The following is a 19663-nucleotide window of genomic DNA, read 5'->3' as shown; positions in this document are numbered from 1 at the left end:
ACTTTGGGAAGCACTACATCCTTGAGATACTACTAGCAGAAAAGTATGGACAGGTTATATTGTCACCTGTCGGGGGAGATTTTTTACAAGAAAAGAGGAAAATTCATTCTGTTGCTGTTAAATACATTGGAGCCTTTCTTACCCCCAAAACCACACCCCTTCAAGGGGTTCTCTATACATGGAACAGCATATTGGGGAGTCAGGTGATGAGAACCAGAGGAAAGAGATGCACATATTTGTCAAAGGTTGGACTCTATGATTTTGAAGGTCTTTTCCAACCTTAATGTTTCTCTAATCTATAAAGCCACCACCAACTGTTACAGAAATTGTGCACCTCCTGCAAAAGCTTTCTAAAGCTTTCTACCTCACTCTTTGTTTGCATTGCTGCTGCACGGGTGCTCATGTGTTGAATCCTCCTCCTCATTCGCGAAGGCCCCTCGTAACAATCAAGAATCCATTGTGGCTCTAAGGAGCATGAAGCATCTCTCCAGGGGCCCCTTCTGTAGAAAAGCTGCTCCTCAAGTATCATCCAGTCTTTGGCTGCTTTGCTGTAAGCACACTGCTGCATCTGTGGGACAGAAACACTCTGTGCTGGCTTTTGGACACTTCCCTCCTCTCAGCCACCAGTGGCACCATCCCAGTGATTCAGAGGGATCTACCCAACCCACCAGATGGGACCACCGCAGAGGGAGTGCTGCAGACCTAGCAAACAAGTCCAAGTGACCACTGGAAGCGTGCTGCAGCAGATGTTATTAGGGATACACTAGTGATAGTCTGACTAGACGATACAGTGATAAATACAAGCACATCACAAAATTGAAAATGGCTGCTTTCATTAAATTTCCAACTCAAAAGCAGTGAGCCAGGAAAACCACATCACAGAGGTTTTTATTAATTCCATTTTTTTCTGGCAAATGTGTGTGACAAATGCCAACAATCATCATGTTCACTGAAAACAGTCTGAATGTCCCAAATACAAATGTACTATGCTCCCCCTGAGCAAGGCATAAATTTAATTAATTTTACTTAGGTGTTGTGTGCAAGGAGTTGGGGAGCATTAAAATATTAATTTAAAGAAGAGAAGAGGTGCAAATTTCAAAGAGGCAAAAGTTTGTTGGTCTCTAATGGCCAAACCTGAACCTGTGATGTTTTACTATGAGCTTGAGATCTATTTTAAAAGTTTTACTGGCTACTAAGGAAAAAAAAAAGTCAAAGTCCTCACTTTCATTTCTGCCATTGGAAGAGTGGAATAATTCATTTAAACAAAGGGATAAAAGGCTCCTGAAAATAAAGTGAGGCATTTGATTGCCAAATGATGCTGTATCACACTTCAGTGGTAATGTCAGGGAAGGAGTGTTGACTCATCAACTCTCAGCAATTCTTTAGGCACAATATTCATCTCACTTTTAAAATGCTCAGTTTCTCAGGGTAGTCCAAGGGTAGCCCAACAGAAAGCTGTTGCCCAATATTCATCCTTTACCTGTACGTGGTCCTTATACAGAGAGGCATACAGCTCCTGCCCAACTCTTCGGTACCGTTCCATACTTGAAACAAATCCCTAGAAGAAACATCAGAACACGTTATGCCAAGGTGCTGCAGGTGCAAATCCTGTGAGGGGCAGAAGCAGGCATTAGCTGCCCTTCTTTTACAAGAGCAGTTAGGGAATATGGCCTGTGTTTGCAAGTTTGATGGCTCTGCAGGCAGTGTACTGATTAGTCAATTACCTGAGAACAAGTTGCACACTCAGACTGGAAATACAAACGTAGACATGACCTTAACAAAGGTCATTAGTGGAACTACTCAGAACTTTCTCAGAAGGTGAAAGAAAACATCAAATACAATTTAAGGCTCCTCTTTTTGGAGCTGAATTAGTACTGCAAATAGCATAAATGACAGAGACCCCAGCTGAGGCAAGGATCTATAGTGAGATTATACAGGAGAGGTGAGTGCCTGCAGTGCCATATGAATGCTGTCACATGCAGGTGAACTTCCCCAACAAATATGAGATTGTTGTGAGTCACAGCACGAGGCTACACTTGCTGTGAAAGTCCCAGCCTCTTACTAACTAAAGCCATGGATCAGGTAGGTAACTTTTCAATGCAGGGACTCTCTGCCACACTGGCAGTGATCCCTCACAGCAAACTGTCTGGCTGCTGGTTGCACTGGGCTCTAATTAAGTTAACATACAAGGCCTGGGTGTTGCGCCGATTACTGCTGGCTGCCAGCCAGGTCTGTAACCCTGCTGCGAAGTCACATTTATTGGTGTTTCCCTGCAGGAAGCTCCTGTTTTACACTGATGAAAGTCATTATATTTTTGTTTGTTTAAAGCATCATTAAACCTGTAATCACAGTTGCAGCCTCACAAAACTATTCCATAATTCATATAAAACTCCCATAAAGGCTGACCTAGAAAGCAACAGCATCTCTGTGCTGTTAAACCAGTCTCGGGGTCGGAGAAGAGCTGAGATCCCGGCTCTATGTGGACTTAGGGCAAAACCATTCAGAGTAGCAAACCTATTCCTCCATTTTAGATACTCACAGGCTATTCAAGTCAAGTCAGTGCTCTACTGTCAGCTGTTTCAAAGTTGCTCATAGTCTGTGGTTCACTCATGGTCACCAGTGAGACCCCAAAGGTCAAAGCCCACATTGCAAAGATTCTCACTGACCCAGCTCCTAGCCCTTGAAACATATGAAGGGTCCTATGGAGGAAAAGTTCTGCTAGCCACATCTCGTCAACCAAAGACTAACCACTCTGGCTTCTAAATGAGCTATAGCTAGCCAGCTTCAACCAGATGAAAATGTCCCTCTTGATCCCACGGGAAAACCATCTGGTTGTAAAGTGAAACGAACAGTTAACAAAATTGGAGATGACTCTGATTGGAAGGAAAAAAGCCCACACAAACCAAACCAATGCACAAAACCAAAACCTGAAAAAGATATCCAATAAACATGGAGAATATGGACTAGGCTATTATTTAATAAGTCAGTCAAAACAATTACACTGTAATGCTTAATGAACAACTAGTGCAAACAAGTTTCTAACAAATAAACAGTTTCCATTAAAAATTATAAGTGGTTATCCTTTAAAAGACCACCTCTTTACGGAGTAGCTTAACTTCAACAGTGCCACAGTAAATCTATCTTAAACAAAAACATGCCAGCTTTGATAATTGTTAATGTAGTGTAACATAAGGTTTGAGTTTCATATACAGAAAAGCAGGTGTAAATGTAAGAACTATAATGCACATTTTAGGGAAGAGTCTACTAAAGAGCCTTATTGATCAATCCCTTCCTAAAAATCTGAGTGTGAAACCATGCTTTAAGTCTTTCATTTACAGATTTGTCTACTTTGCTGCCTTAGGCAATCACATTGTAAGTAGAATCAGATCATTTTACTGCCACATATTCCCCAGCCAATATTTAGAGCTTGAAAAGGTGATGGAATTTAAAAGTTATTTTCCTATTAAAAAACCAAAACAAATCACAGACTCAAAAACCATTTCTGCTCTTGCTGTATGGAGTCCTCAAATAGGAGAGAAAATTATTAGCACTGAGGAAATCCAGAGTGTGAATTTTCTATAATTTCTTTCAACTAAAGAAATTGAGAGACTGTTTATAATGAGAAACAGCTGAAAAGAAAAACATAAAAGATTGAGGTGAGACTTATAAGTTAACAAAACTCTACTGAGCTTTGGAATGCTTTATGTCTGATTTTTTTTTAATATATATAGATCACTTAACACTCCTGCACCTCATAAATATTCAGGCTTGCCATAACAAACTCATATTGCATGATCCAGACACCACATACCACAAATCTTTCCTAAAGAAACATTATGTCATTAGGGCTCTGCACTTGGAGGCTTTCTTTATATGTGTTGTGTTACAGGATACACATGCACACAAAAGTATGTGCCGAAACTATTAATAAATAAAAATAAACATCAAGGCAAATTAATTTTGGACTTTTAAGAGACACAAGGTAAGCCTAAATGTTCAAATCCCTCACTGTGCCAAGCGAATTATCCCATGGATGATAGTGACAGTACCCACATACTTGTTTTGAAGCATGTGTTTCTAGTCATCTGTTGGTAAGGGCTAGAATTAGTGATAATAGTCTACTACTTTAGCTCTTCTGAACAAAATAAGTATTGTAAGTATATAAACATACATAGTAAGAGCATTTATGTAGCATCACAGCTATTACTCTTGTACAGTAGTTTTGACCAGTACTACTCAGAGATCTTTATGAAAGAAGTCAAAGTCTTTAGTTTGCAGATGGGGAAACTAAGAAGTGAGTTTCTGGAACATGACAGAATCTAAGAGCTGAGTTTCTGGAACATCACAGAATCATAGAATTGTTTGGGTTGGACAGGACCTTAAAGATCACCCAGTTACAACCCCTCTGCTATGGGCAGGGACATTTTCCACTAGAACAGGATACTCAGAGCCCCATCAGCCTGGTTTTGAACACCTCCAGGGGTGGAGAGTCCACAATCTCCTGTCATTAGGATGTGGTTGCAGGGAAAGGGGGGATGGTGATGGGGCAAACCCAACCTGAATTAATTTGAAATAGCATGATAAGCCCACAGGGAGGATGCATATGGTGAGAGCATGCAGTAGTGGGAGAAAGAAACCATTTGATGAACCAGTCTTGAAACCCCTTCTACTCTTATGTTCCCAGTGGCAGATAGTACTCTAATATAGCTGATTTACCAGATACAAGATCTCATATCCCAGGAAGAGTCCATGTGCTTTATTTGTCTAAATTGGGCTTTCACAATTCTTCAAGGAAGGTTTTTTTAATCTAATTATGGCTATTCAAGCAATCACTAGGTTTTCAGAAAGTATTTCATAGGCACAGAAAAACAGCACAGCAGGTAGTAAGCTCTTAGGGATGCCAGACACTGCATGTAAATAGCATATGTGACAGTGGCAAAGAGTTTGTGCATGGCAGAAATAAATCTGATGACTGATTCAAGAAATCAGTGTGTTTAGGGATGTGCTTAGGCATGCATTTCACAGATTTTATGTACAGGTTGTCTGCTAGTGAAGGGAGGCAGATGCACCTTTAATCCAAGTATTAAAGATATCAACACAGAGATAATACATATGCAGCAGTTGAACCTCAAAAATGACAATTAAAAATACTTAAAATGTCTATGGATGATCACTCCCAAAGAAGAAAATAGGACATTTGTATCATTAGAATAAGAAAAATTACATGATACCAATGTGATACACTTCACATCTTGAATCAAACAGAAAAGCAGATGAAAGAGAACACTAAGGAAATGCCATTTTAGAAAGAGCAAATTGTTCAGTTTTTCTTAAGTATATATTTCCCAGCAGCTCAACATTAAATGGCATCCACTTGTAGGGCAGCATTGCTCTTCTCAGCAGCCCCATATGCCACCTCTGTCCTCTGGACCACATGCCCTAACCAGTGTGGATGACGATGTGACCTAGTCAGGAAGGAGAGAGTTTCTCACAAAAGCAAATGACTTTTGCAGGCATCATCTAGAGCCAATAATTTTTTCATAGAACGTTTCTGAACCACCATGACTTACACAGGCACAGGGACAGATTTTCAGTAGTTTTGAGCCTAAACCCTTTGGAGATATGAAAACGATCTTCTTGTATTCATGGCAGTTCTCATGCTCCTGTTTCCACACATCTAACCAGAATGTTAAAGCTCAATACTTCTGGTCCTTTCTTGCTAAATCAATCAATCGCTTGCTCATCAAGCTCACTACAGAGGACAGGATTATAGCTACCATGGCAGCTTTACAGAGAAGCATCTGAGTGCTATAGTAAACTATTAGAGCTGGGTAAAGTCTCCAATGCACCAGCCCTGCTCTATTCTGATAGAGACAAAGTGCATAACATCTCCAAATCTTCTCCTGCTACTAAATCTGACAAAGTAACCAGGTACACTGCTACCCTGTGCAAACAATAAGCCACCTTTCTTGAGACCAGATTACTTTTCAAGAAAGTGACTATGCACTAGACAGCAAGTAGGTTCATTTCACAAGAGAAAAAGTTGTTCCATTACTCACCAGGTAACAGCCATTAAGCTAAGGCAGATAATGTTTTCCTTAGCAAATTAAAGAGCAGTTTATCCTAGTCCTTCACATACACTCTCCACACTGAGGGTTGTTTGCAGGCTCTTTTGAATCACAGAATTGTTATTGCCGTGTGGATTTTATTGTTGCTTTGCCAAAATTCATTTAGCTTTTCAACAGACTGAGTTCCAGCAGTTAAGTGTTGCGGGGAAGCTTCGTGCCTCAGCCCACTAGGAGGCTAATGCAGTGTGCCAACTGCTCCTAAGGATCATGGATGCATTCCTGGCATTGCCAGTTGGTTGGGGAATAGCAGACCTAATGAGAAAATCCTCCATATTTCAGTGCATCATAAATGTACCCACACACAGGGGTGGGTTTCAAAGGGTAAACCTAAAGCGTGGTGTGTACATGTGACTATCAGCTAAATCCAGGCAGTACAGAAGCCAATCTACTTCTATAGCAACCATATGTCTGTATGTGTGTGTGCATACACACAGCCCTTCAACAGATGATTCTACTGAACAGATTATTTCCTGGGAGAACAGATAACTTGTCTCCTAATAGCAAAAAAGCACAATGAGAGTCAAGGCATGTTTCTTCTTTAGTCCTATCTCTGAGCATGGCTTCTGTGACTTGGGATAATTCATTCAATCTCTTGAGGACTCAGTTTCCATCCTGTTACAGCAGAGGCATTAACTTTTACCTCTGAAGTGAAAGGTGAAGGTCAGACTTTGGCATTACAGGGAATAGCAGTGGAGTCTCTTCTAGCCTTCACTTCCTCTTACTCACTGTTTTCCTATTTCTGTTTAAAATGTGGAAGTCCTACAGGTGTATTTAACTTAGGGCTTTATTACACACTATTATCTAAATGCATTTGTCCAACATTCTCATGCACTGGCATTTCTCATTACATTTGAATCATGGCTTTTATGTAAGAAAAATGTGCCCTTCTAGTCCTTTAGCTGATGAAAGAATTCTGTAAAGACCAGTGTATGCTTAGAGGTTAGAGTACAGAGAAAAGAAACATTTCTCTCCTGACTCATAAAAATATAGTTTTCCTAAAATGACTTACATTTAAAGGTGACAAGATTACTGCTGGAGTTTTTTAGTGCATATACTTCAAGCTACTCTGCAGCAGAAAGCATAAATAGAACACAAGCAAACTTTAATTTGGCTAGCAAAGATGAGAGCAACAAGAAAGGAATGGTCACAGACTTTAGCACAGTTAGCAACCTATAGCCTCACTTAGGAGAAACATGTAAGTCAATCTCACAGAGATTTCTAGGACCTCCCTTGATTTTCTGTTCTTTACTTTTCAGTTTAAATTGACACTTCAGTCTTTTGAATTCAAACCATTTCTTTCTGAAATTAATATAAATAAAATGTTGAATCAAAAAACTGGAAGAAAACAGACATATCTGAACCAAGAAATACGAGAAATTATTTATCTATGTATTTGGCAAAGAAAATCATAGTCTGTTTCAGTGGCTAGCACTAATTTCTAGGGTTTTTCTGCAACCAAATAAAACTCCTCTTTCATCCATGTCAACACCATTCAACTCATTTGGCATCAGCTCCATTATGTGAAAATAAAACTCCACAACCAGCAGCTCTTGAAAGATGAGACTTTGGTGCCAACAGCTTTAAACATTAAATTCCACTTGCTGAAATCCTATATCCAAGCTTAACCCTGACCCAGACATAATCTCTAGCTTGAAAGGCAAAAGTATATTTTAAAACAATATGCAGGAGAAATAACAGGCAACATTTTCATACAATGTGTAATTCAGTGAAGGGACTTCACTCCTACAGAAGACCACTGAGTTTAAAAACACAGGAAAAGTCCCTCTGAAGAGCTACCCACAGAAGATTTGTAAGCAATGTCTCTTGTGTTTCAGGTTTTAAGATGATATAAATCAAGAAAGAAGCAATCTTGCTAGGAGAGGTTTTCTACTGTGCACTGTGCTATCACACACCATCTCCTGCAGCAACCTCTAATGAATTTTTAGGGGACAGACTGAGGGGTCTGTGAATCTGAGTCAGCCTAAAGACCTGTATTCATCATGCAACATTTATATTCCAGTTCTCAGCTACACAGTTATCTTCAATGAATGGGGAAATGATTCCCATGTTTCAGAAAGTTCAGTGATTTGTATCACATAACATGAAATAGCTCTATATTTTATGATTTCATGCAATTCTTATCTAACACTGACCTGTTGAATTACTTCTTTATGATCTTGTAAACAATCTGAAAATGATAAATGAGCAGTGTGTCAGATATGCGTGTAAGAGGACATGAAAATTTCTTTGTTCAAAGTTAAAGAAACTTTTTTCAGCTCGCTACAGCATGCTGTAATTTAGCTTTGAGCCAGTTATTAAACAAGACAATAATATTATAATGGAAATTGTTTAATATACATCATTAATAGTAAAGTGCCTGCTTTCATTGAAGTAAAAAAAATGTGTGCTATGAGCAGTTTTGAAATGAATATTTGATTCCAAAGTTCCCTTGTGCATTTAATGACATGCTAATTTACATTTTAATTACTTCCTAAGAAATCAAAGCATTTGTTGACAGAAGAACATAATGTCAACTTCACGGTGCACTGTTGGTGCATAGTTAATGAACTTAATTAGATAATTAGTGATGTTAATTATCCTTCTATTATGAAGATAAACATGTTACACAAATGATGCTCTTTTCAAAGAAATATCATTAAATGTTTGCTTGTTTTAACTCAGTTAACTCGAAAAGCTGATAAAACACCAACTAAGTGATTGGTAAGAAGAAGATTTAAGTTCCTGGCTTTGCACTTACAAGTTAGGAGGTCTCTTAACCTCTTCATTCTGAAGACTGGGATTAAAAAGACCTTTTCTATCAAGTTATATGGGCCATTGGCATAGAGGAATGCAATTAATCAATGAAAACAGTAGAGGACAAGCATGATCAGGCCTCCTGTAAAACTGAGGAGGCTCTGCATTTCTTGTAAAGAGCAACACCTCTAAGGTAGTGTGTCTTACAGGAGTTAGAAGTATGGTGCTTGTAACCTTGCTCAGGCACTAATCCTAAGGAACCTCAGGACAGGGCATGAAGCAGCTGTTGACTGATTTAGAGTTGACTGAAATACAATTGTTACAGTGGTCCTTTGCTGCTCTTGTAGCTTTTTGACAATATCAAAACCAATCACAGACGCTACTAACCTAAAAATTAAATGCATATACTAGATTTTGACAGTAAAACTGGGAAGGGGGAAAGGAGGAGAAAGAGCAAGAGATCAAAAGGCTCACTTTGAAACAGGAAAGTCAGTGATTTGGAAACCTTTGGCACTGTATTCAGTCTTACAGACCTTCCTGCTGACAAATTTGCCCAAGTCTGTCACCTGTAAGCATCAAAAAATCCAACTTTGAACAATACTCCTTGTGCTCCTGCATGACTACTCAAACTTCCAAGAAAGTACAAAACAGCAATTACTAGAGCAGATCATTGCCATTCTACTACCAGAAATGTAATTACTCTCTTTTCTACATGATCACGCCTCACAGACAAAGCCACGAGCAAAGCATAAGATAGCACAGTGGATTCAGAAATATGCAGAAAAAACAGCTGCACTTGATGGCTAATTCTCATACTTGCCACCAAATAGCAGGAAATTGGCTTTGCTGATGATGGAGAACATGAGCAAAAGCACAGCAGAAACATGGGGCCTGATCCTTTGCTGGAGTGAATAGCTTGAATTTTGCTGTTTTTTCCAGATTGAGGATTGGGTCTCAAAAGCACTCTTCCTATCTTGTAAATAATCATGGGGAAAAATTTAAGAGCAGTGTTTGCTGCTTGTTTTTTGTTTGTTTTAATCTGCAGCAAATACTACTACTGCTTCAACGTCTTTGTTTATTTTTCAGTCGATAGAGGAATCACATCAACAACCCAGTAAACAACCCATTTCTTTTTTCTACTGGGCACAGCTCTGAAATCCTGGGTGAATTTCTGCACTTCTCTCAGTAAACTTTGCTCAGTCATGAGCAAATATTTTTATTTTACTCCAGGATTTAAATTCTTCATTCCTCCCTATGTAGTTCATACTGTTATTTTTCCTTTAATCTCCATGTTTCAACCAGGGGCCTATTGCTGTAGGACATTAAGTCCATAACTTGCAGTAATGAAGACAGAGGCCAGTAGTGAACATAGAAGTCCCCTGACAAAGAAAGTGATACAAAATTACATTACAGCACATTTTTAAGTGACTACCAAAGTGGTCAAAAACAGGAGGTAGAAGCAAAAATACCATTTGCTCTTAATGTAAGATTTCTAATGTAAGTGTATGAAGGAAGAGAGCTGTTGAGGGGCAACTAAATTTTCTTCCTCTTCAATTTCACCTCTCTAAAAAGTGTATCAAACTCTGAAAGACAGTCTGGAGGGAGAAGGGGGGAAAAGGAGAGTGGAGAAGAACATTTGGAACTGTAGCTTCGTATCTCATTGAGAAGAACAATTTATCAGAGCTATGGAGCTGTCAGTACTTGACATGATAAAGAATAACACCAAGTGAGTAATGTTTCTTCCAAACCCAGCTCCTTTAATTACAAGCAGCTTCCTTGCAGAAGAGAGACAGAAGATGTAGAAACACCAATTTCATGCACTTGTGCCTGAATAATGTCTCCGTGCTGCCTTTTCCAGATGGCAACCTTTTCACTGGAGGAACTAATGATGTGGGCATATTTAGGGAAAAACCAATAACAGAGTCTTTAACCTTCAACAGCAAAAAGCATGTTGTACAAAATGTTCCTTGGGATACATTTACAAATATCAATTACATTGCTCACTGAGGTGTAATCAGCTGTAATAATCAAAATTAATTTAAAAAAATAATTAAACAGACCCCAGGGCAAATAGTCGACACTCTTGTAGTATGACATCACAGTATACATATGTACCTGGGAAAGCTTGCTCACTCTGTAAGCAGCAAAGTGATTTTAAGGACTGAGAAGAATTCTGTGGCACACTGAAAAAACCTTGCAGCTCAGTAAGGTACCATCAGACACATTAGCTGGGTATCACAGTCTTCCTGATCAACACACCTGGAAGTGAACCAGGCATCACCAGGCATAAAGCTGCAATCTCACGTGGCTTAAGCTAGAGGGTTAAAGCTGCCTAAAGTGATGCTAATAACAGACTCATTGTGTCCTCAGGAGAAGAAAAAGACCTTAACATGTTGAGCACCACAGTAGCACAAGCTTGGTTTAAAGCTCTGAATATTTGGTCAATGCACTTTTACCATACCCTAGAGCAAGTTAGTTACTCTACCTCTAGTACACTTGAAAAGTAACATCTGTCTCGGGCTTTTTATTTCTAATTTTGTCAAATGCTCAGCAAAACCATGGAAATGGCCCTCTCTTTCAGCAAAGGAGGAGCTTACACATGGAAAAGACAGTTCACCTTCATTCCTGACAGTAGGAATTATGCAGACCCTCCAAACCAATCCCTGGGTTATATACCAAGACTTGTTTCCTTATCTCTAGGGGATGAACTAAAATTTGGACCTTTAATACTTCATATTGAGTAGAAAATGTAATGATAGTACCATGATAATAGTACTATGATGATACCTGAGCCTTTCTACTAATTCTACTAATTCAGTGGCTGAAGGACAAGGTTTACATAGGTGATGCAAGTCCAAAGCAGCAGCAAAGCTGGCATCTCCTCACCTTGCTCCAAGCAGAGCCCTGTAAACATTAACATATCTGGGCTGCTTAGGTTTTTTCTTTCAAGGGCCATAATTGTGCCCTATGCAGAAAATACACATTATTAGACTACATGAACAGGCTTGCCAAGAGAAGTTCTTCAGGTCACTATTTCTTTGTGATTATTTCTAGCAGCCTAGAAAAGGAACCTCAGCTGCAACAGTTGTCTAGTTTGCAATGGAACATGTCAACCAACAGACACATTCAGAAGCCACCCCAATCCAGAAAAATTCTCCAGAGGTATATAAAAGTTAGACCAGCGACAGACCCAGAAAAGACAAAGAGCAAAATTTACCTCTGATTTGCCTGCCATTTCCTCTGTGTTTCGGCCAGGTATAAACCTAATAGCTGAAGAGAGGCTTTCACTCCAGGAATTGTGCTTGCTCTGGGACTGGCCTGGCCCTGCTTTTTTCTGGAGAAGCTTCTTTTCAGATACTGCAGGCCAAAACAGACAGAAAAGCTTTTAAGACTTGAAGTTGAGCCTGTCAGAAGATAGAGGGGTTCTATCCCCATTACACAAGATAAAACAACATAGCAGCGTGTTACCCAAGATGAATTATTTTCTATTTTTATGAGAATTGAATTAACACATACTTCTCAAGCTTTTATTTAAAAGCCTCACAGAGGTCTGCCATAGATCAGTTTCATTACAGACACGAACTTTGAATCACTGCAGCACTACACACATTGCAACGCCCTTCTTTAACCATATATCCTTCCTTTTAAATCTTCCTATGGGATACAACCATCTAAGGAGATTTCTCTTTCTTGCAGCACAACATGAGCCCTAAGACACCACCAGGTGATTACAGAAGGGCTGGGTTATGACACAGGAAGCAATCACAGCCCTGAAGGAGAGAAACTGAGAATCTGCTTCTCAGCAGGTGATGTGCAGGGTATAACCAAAGAACAGCTGCTTTCCAACAGGCACCCCATTTACCACACTATCTTTGCTTACTACAAGGAGTATTCCATAAAAGAACAGAGACCTAGCAAGTGCTGCCAAGCTTTTGTCATAATTTCTTCCCATAAAGGAGTGATCTCTGTTATCTTCATGTCCCTTTCTTTGTCATTTCCTTTTACAGAAAGATCCATCTTGTAAGTGTCCTCCAGAGCCTGCTGCCTCTGAGAAATGAGCTGCTTCCAGATGATTTCGACTGTTCTCAGAATCTCCTGGTGAACTAGGAAACAAAAGTAACAACAAAAAATGATTCTTCATTTGTGTTTTCAAGTCAAGCAACAGGTAAAGCAAAAACATCTCATTTGGAAAAGCACTGCTCCAGAGTAACTGCTGGAGTCAGTGGAGTTGTTCCTTTTTGTGTACTGCCTCCATGGGTTCTAAGCTAGACTAGTTAATCTAATACAGAAAACAGCAGGACATTTCTTTTATATTTCAACTCATTGAAAGAAACAAGTAGGAGTGACATGTGGTTTTAACAGGTTTCTGCTTTGGAAAACCATTTAATCAGAATTTTTATGATCTTATTATCATGCATAGAATGCTAAGCACATAAAGGACATTCCTTTATGTTGCCAAACATCATTGGAGGTGGATGGGCAAAGATAACCAAGTTGTGAAACAATTTGACGCAGCAGGAGGGTACTGTACAAGGAAGTGCTGAGATGTTTTGCTCTATTTCCCTGCAAACCAGACTGATTTTGTTGCATCATAACCAAGCCAATATATATTAAAAAATAAAAAAAGAACACTGCTCTGCTGCAGGCTTCAGCTAACCACACTGAATCCAACCCAACATTTTTCCCATGTTTCTCTTAAATGCTCAAAATGCTTCTTTCTGCACATAACAGACACACACTGTGTATGGCCTTGAAAAAAAGAAATAGAGCTACAAATAGTATATGTGTCTGGTCCCTTATACTGGCCATAACAGGGAGGAAAGATCTCCAAACTGATACCCATTACTCCTGAGGATGTAGGGTGTGACTTTTGAATCAAAAGGCTTGATGCAAACACAAGTAATTTTTTAGCACAACTTTTCTTTCTCTTTGCTGTGCCTGCAGTGCCCGTACACCAAAGAGGAAGTAAGTGGCACTTGCACAAGCTGCTCTGATAACTGCTTAGGACAGGTATTTTCCTTCTCTCTAAGCCACAGGAAACATGTGCCATAAATTACCATCATCTGGAGTAGGCAGGTTGCCCTTTTCCTCTTCACTGGGGGCAAGGAAAATTTGGTGATAAGAAGCCAGCTTTGGTTTTGCGTCCAACCCAAAACCTTCCGAACAGCTGTGACAAAAAAAAAAAAAAAAGGAGGACAGGTGAGGAAATCAGAACAAACTGAGGACAGTGAAAGAGCCACAGGTGTTTCTGCATATCCACTCCTACTTGAATCATTTAGTAGATCAGTATTTACAGGCTTGAGAGCTTACACCAGTCATGTAATACCACAGAACTTCCAGGAAGTGGGAAGTTAACCACTACCAGTCTGGTTTCCAAAGTCAAGAAGCAGTCATCATGACCCTATAGATCACCCTCTTGTTCGTGCCTAATCCCTGCACTTCTTACTGCACTTGTATCTACCATTCACCCCAATTAGACAGAACACAGGGCTGTACTGATGTAGCCAGTCTACATCCAGCCTTCTTGCACCTCCCCTGGGCATCTTGTACATCATCTCTTTGCTCTGAATTCCTCTGCCAGATGTATCTGCCACTATGCAGAAAGCAGTATCTTGCTGTACCCTACACTTGAACTGCTTAGTCTGAGTTCTTTGTAACAATGATTTATTCATTCAGTTTCTAAAGCACTCAGCACAAAAACATTGTAAACTTAGCACTGTGATACTATTATCATGTAGATGTGATTATTGAGAACATCACCATGGCCAAGAGGAGTTCTGCTTTGGGACTGGGGGCTGTGCCACAATTTACCAGCCTGTAGGTAAAAGACATTAGGAACTTCAGTACAGCAGTAACGCTTCCAAAAAAAAAAAAAAAAATCAAACAGGCTTGGGTAAGGTATCCACACAATCTGGACTTGGTCACAGAACGGCTGCCAATAATGGCATATATAGCCACAAGTAACATACCAAGTTCTTTCAAGTCTAAACAGGCCCTACTATCTGGGAGAGTCAAATCCTTGGGTATGCAAAGCTGCCATTTTTATTTCTGATTTCTTTAAAATGCCACAGTTCTGATTCCCTGGGTTTGTTATGTTTGGCTTTTGGATAACACAAACCCTTCTACAATTTCATTTTTTAAAAAATGTTTTGCTCTTACTATGTAAAAGCAATCCTTACTCCATCTCAGCAGTTTTGGCCTATAAGTTATTATCTGACTGGAATGAGAACAATCCAGAAAAGATCTCAGGAAGTGTAGCTTACTTCTTGCGTGACACTATTAATGGATTCAATTCAAACCATCAAAGCAGTACAGAAGGCTATCAGTGAAACAAGAAATATCATTATAGTGAATAAAGCACTGGCCAATATTGGCTTTTTTTCCCAAAACTAAGCTTCCAAAGTAACTCCCCAGCTTACATTAGCAAGAGTATATCTATTATATCAACATCTGTAAGAACAGCAAACAGTGGGTATGGATGTTCTAGCCCTACCCAATGTCAGAACAACCAGAACTTTGCAGCTCAGATCCAAGTCACAATAATACAAATATGACAAGATCCATGCACACTTTTACATATGTTTTAAATGTACCCACACATAAATGATTGCTGGATCAGAAAAAACATCTCACTAAATTACCCCATGCAGATGTCTCGAAGAATGGCTGCCTGCATGACTGTGGAGTGATTCTAGCCCATGTCTCAGGAAGATTTCCAGATGCTCATTTTCCTGATGGGCTTGTGAGCCAGCTCCACTGAAATCAGTTCAAGCCTGTTAACTTCATTTACTACTCCAAAGTGAGTAGGCTCCTGGAAATGCTGGATCTAGCTCAATCTCAGCTTCTAGTGATTCCCCAAACCAGATATTACCTAAGTTCTGAGATATCTCCCCCTCTGCAGCCACTTCCATGAGTACAGCATGGGATACAAACAAACATTATAACGAGATGAACATTTGTACCTGCCCGAGTTCAGTTGGCAGAGGCAGTACATCAGACAGATGACAAAATTACTATTTGAGTTGTAAGTTGCAAAAATAATGTCCCACTGGTCTTGCAGAACAATGAGAGTGTTCAGGACATTAAACTGCTCAGGCAGTGATTGTTGTGGTCTGGATAGGCAGTATAGGATGGCTCTGTTTAAGCAGCTGTACAGGGCACTGAGGAAAACTTCCTTTTGAGAGACAGAGCTTTCTAAGACCTGTGAAAACACAAAACAGCAGAGTACTTGGCTTGCTCAAAGAACTTTCTCCCCAAGGATCCACTCCTCCCACTTCATTTAACCTGTTGGAAACTTATTTCAGCGAAATTCCCCCAAACTACCTGTTACATAAAAATTATATTTTTCTGTATTTCTGCTGAAGTCCCCAGAACTGTGGGAGAGATTAGTTTATTCCTGTTCAGCAACACGTACATAGCCAACAGACAGTGTCACAAAAGAATTAACTATCCCTTCTTTATGCTGCACCATCTATCTCTAATTATAATTTAGAACTGTTATGTTCTTACGCAAGAAAACAGGAATAACAACAATCACCAAACCAGTTACAGCCATCCTCTTCAGAATTGCAGTATCACAACCTCAGTGTAAAACAGCATGTTAAAACATGCTGATAGAAGTTGAAAAAAAATAAGTGACTCACCCACATAATCTGTTTAACAATGAAGATCAGGATTTGCTTGGGGTCAGCAGAAAACATTCCGCTGTTCAGCTTCTCAACCAGCTTCTGAACAAAATAAGCAATATTCATCGTGGATGGGGGTGCAGCTGATTCTGAAGCACCATGAGGATCGCTGCTCCCTGGAGAGGATACAAAAGGGTTGATTATTCCATAACAAGCTGAAATGAAAAAAAAGTGAAATGTGAGATTACCAGAGCTGAGTAGGAACAGTCTCATGCCACAATATGTCAGAGCTGGGACATGTCTAAGAAGACTCTAGGTATAGCAGAAACACCTTACTCAGACTGGAAATGACAGCTCCAAATTAAGGATGGAAGCAATCTCACCAAAATGCTGTAATGAAGAACTGGTTCAACTAACAACTCAGAAAGGAGAACTGCAACAACTAAGTTAGTGGGGCTGCTTCTAGAGGCTTTCAAGGATAAACCTAGGTTTCTTTCTACATACTCCCTTTTTAATATTCAGGTATTTTTAATATCTGTTCTCAAAAAGAAAAGAAATGAAGAGGCTCTCCAGAAAAAATTATAAAATTACAATAATTTATGCAAACTGGCTTACAGCAAGATAGATTGGACAGTGCATCCTGCTTAGCTGGACTGTCCTTCTAGCTATTGTTTCCAAACCTTTCTAGCAATTACACCTACAGGCTAAATATCAGCTAGTTAAACAATCTGATTCACTCACCTCTTGGTCTTATTTTCCCCTCACCTTGGCTGGTAACATGAAAGACATCCATAGCAGACAGCAGAACTTTTGTCTGAAAAAGTCTCTTCTGCTCACTGGTGGCATCTTCTGGAGAAGCCTATATAGTGATGGCATACATATTAGTACAGCAGGAAAGCAGGAAATCTGACTCCACTCTCAGCAAGAGTGCCTATGTGGACAGCTACTGGACAGCAGAGGAGATGGCAGAACTTCATTCCCTAGCTGGAAAACCAGGAAATCTTACATAGAACTACACCATCTAGCTGATAGCCAGCACAGTCACCCTCTGCACGCTAAACAGAAACAAGATTTTGCAAAAGGCCAGAATCTGGCTCACAGGTGGTTCCCAAGAGGTCTTGTCCTCAGGGAATTCAGCTCCATTGGCAGGCTCAGGATTCAGACAATCAGAAATCCATACTCTATTTTAACTGTACCAAACCTTGGAAGAGTACTGTATACATTTAGGGAGCTGTTGCTCCACAAGATGATTTAACTCATTACAATTGTAGTCAAGCTTATGTTCATTACTATTCATATTACTAAGCTAAGTCTGCATCAGAACTCACATCTGGGACACCTGGATTATTGACAATGTGGAGTTGAAGCCTAAATTTTTCATCTTCCCCTTTCTTCAGACTACTCTGATTCTCGAGTGCTTAGAGTAGTTGAAATCTATAATCCAGACTTCAACTGCTACAGCTTGAATTAATCTGTACTTAAAGTGGAGAGAGGGTTTTTTGTTTATTTGAGAACTGAGATTTTGTTATCTCAAAAATCAGTACACAGGATGCTCCATGTGAAATTTTCTGTTCTCATCAAATTCAAGGGCTGCTCTAATGACAAGCAGATATTACTAAGGAAAAGGGATTTTTTTCCCCCACACCTTTCTTCAATATTAAACATTGCCTGAAAAATCTCTTCTGTTTTCCAGGGGCAGCATTTTCTTAGTTCACATTAGTACAGAGGCATTAGAAAAGTCCTCTCCTTTTGTCACTGTTAGCACTTTTTTTTACTAGGTTGGTAGCAGGATCTGTCCTGTCCTTCCACCCCCAGTGCAAGGTAGAACAGCAAAGCCTGATCATAAGAGAAACCTCAAGAAGCAGCTCAAGGGGATGTCCTTGTTTGTTTGCTGGGATGTTGAGAAGACTGTCCATCAGGAGGACTCGCACAAAATCCCACACTTGTTTCTTGACAGGGTGTGGTAGGAGTGGGAGAGAGGAGGGATCAGCGCAGCCTTTCCCTTCGGCAATGGCTGGACCATCAGGAGTCAAAAGGCCTTCAGACCCACCCTGTGAAAGCAGACAGCAATACATTTTAACTCAGACTCCTGTAAATTGATTTCTTTTCCCCTAATGACCCATCTCTGATCTGAAGGGCTTGTGCTGGCTCATATACACATACCTTGGGTGGTCCTGAATGAAAAGCAACCATAGCCAAAGTTTTCAAGAAGTCAGGACAGTGCCACACGGGGTCCTGCATATAACTGTGATAGATCAAGCCCAGAAACTCGATAACATTCCCTGGATAGGCAATCGCCCAGGAGGCTTCTGCATCTGCAATAGGCTGAACACAAATGTGCATCTGGTCAAGGTAGCATTCCTCTCATTCATAAAAGCTCATCTTTGTTCCTCTTTAGGTATTCCTGAGCAAACATGACACAGCCACAAAGAAGTCAGACAAGGCACCAGCAGCCAACCCACGCCTTGCAGACTGAAGATACGCCCAACGAGAAAGGTAACATATTATCATCATCAGGAATGAAAAAAAAAAGGAGTACTGTTGTGGGCAAGGCCTGTCTCTGGTCTCAGAAGTTCTTAAACATGAGCCCACCACATCCTGTGCTACATAACCAGGGCAGTAGTTGTTCTGACCCTTGGAAGTCCCTGCTCATTGTCACATTCAGTATTGCCCTCTGAGGGCAGAGCAGGCCTAGGGATTACAGGTAAAGGTTGCCACTGGCATCTGTCCCACCTGGGCACTTTATTCGGCCATTCACACTGCACTGTCCTTGCAACAAAACACTTACCTTGTCCACAGTGAATCTAACCATTTCCAGCAGTAACACAGCTGCCTCTGCACACAACCCGAATTTGAGGACGTTCTCTGTAAGGTGGTGCTGCAAGATCCACTGCAACATAGACTCAAGATCTTTCTACACAGGAGGAGAGATATTTCATTCAGAGACAGGAATTATATACCATGCATCAAGAACAATGCCTGCTCTCTCCAAATCAGAACAAAATCAACACATCTGCACTTCCAACAGTTCCTTCCTCTCCTGTTAAATTTGTAACATTTAACACCTGCCCAAACAAGGTTGTTCTGAACAAAAATTTTCTTAAATCAAAGTTAACTAACTAAACTTCTAAAATATGAATAATTTTTATTATCACA

At 40.0% G+C, this 19663-nt stretch overlaps 1 protein-coding gene across 12 annotated transcripts in view; it reads right to left on the bottom strand.

Moving 5' to 3' along the window:
• The window catches only part of WDFY4 (WDFY family member 4), a 138509-nt gene that overhangs the window by 53113 nt on the left and 65733 nt on the right, over positions 1-19663 (bottom strand). For 9 of the 12 annotated variants that reach the window (XR_011151742.1, XM_069019561.1, XM_069019562.1 and 6 more), the window contains 11 exons: positions 19296-19421; positions 18671-18832; positions 18361-18558; positions 17249-17366; positions 16526-16683; positions 15845-16083; positions 13940-14049; positions 12794-12985; positions 12100-12239; positions 1481-1558; positions 365-568 (listed from right to left, as the gene is read on the bottom strand). Coding sequence is in view for 11 of the 12 variants with exons in the window: in XM_069019561.1 (XP_068875662.1) it covers positions 365-568; positions 1481-1558; positions 12100-12239; positions 12794-12985; positions 13940-14049; positions 15845-16083; positions 16526-16683; positions 17249-17366; positions 18361-18558; positions 18671-18832; positions 19296-19421 (1725 nt within the window). In the remaining variant the exon portion in view is untranslated. Of the gene's footprint in view, positions 1-364; positions 569-1480; positions 1559-8281; positions 8317-11062; positions 11142-12099; positions 12240-12793; positions 12986-13939; positions 14050-15844; positions 16084-16525; positions 16684-17248; positions 17367-18360; positions 18559-18670; positions 18833-19295; positions 19422-19663 lie in introns of those variants that run through there. The other 3 variants (XM_069019563.1, XM_069019566.1, XM_069019567.1) reach the window with 3 other exon arrangements.

The sequence above is a fragment of the Aphelocoma coerulescens genome, chromosome 6 (genome assembly GCF_041296385.1).
Source record: "Aphelocoma coerulescens isolate FSJ_1873_10779 chromosome 6, UR_Acoe_1.0, whole genome shotgun sequence".
Lineage (NCBI taxonomy): Eukaryota > Metazoa > Chordata > Aves > Passeriformes > Corvidae > Aphelocoma > Aphelocoma coerulescens.
Note: the sequence above shows the minus strand (reverse complement) of the source record. Positions and strands in the feature narration are given on the sequence as shown.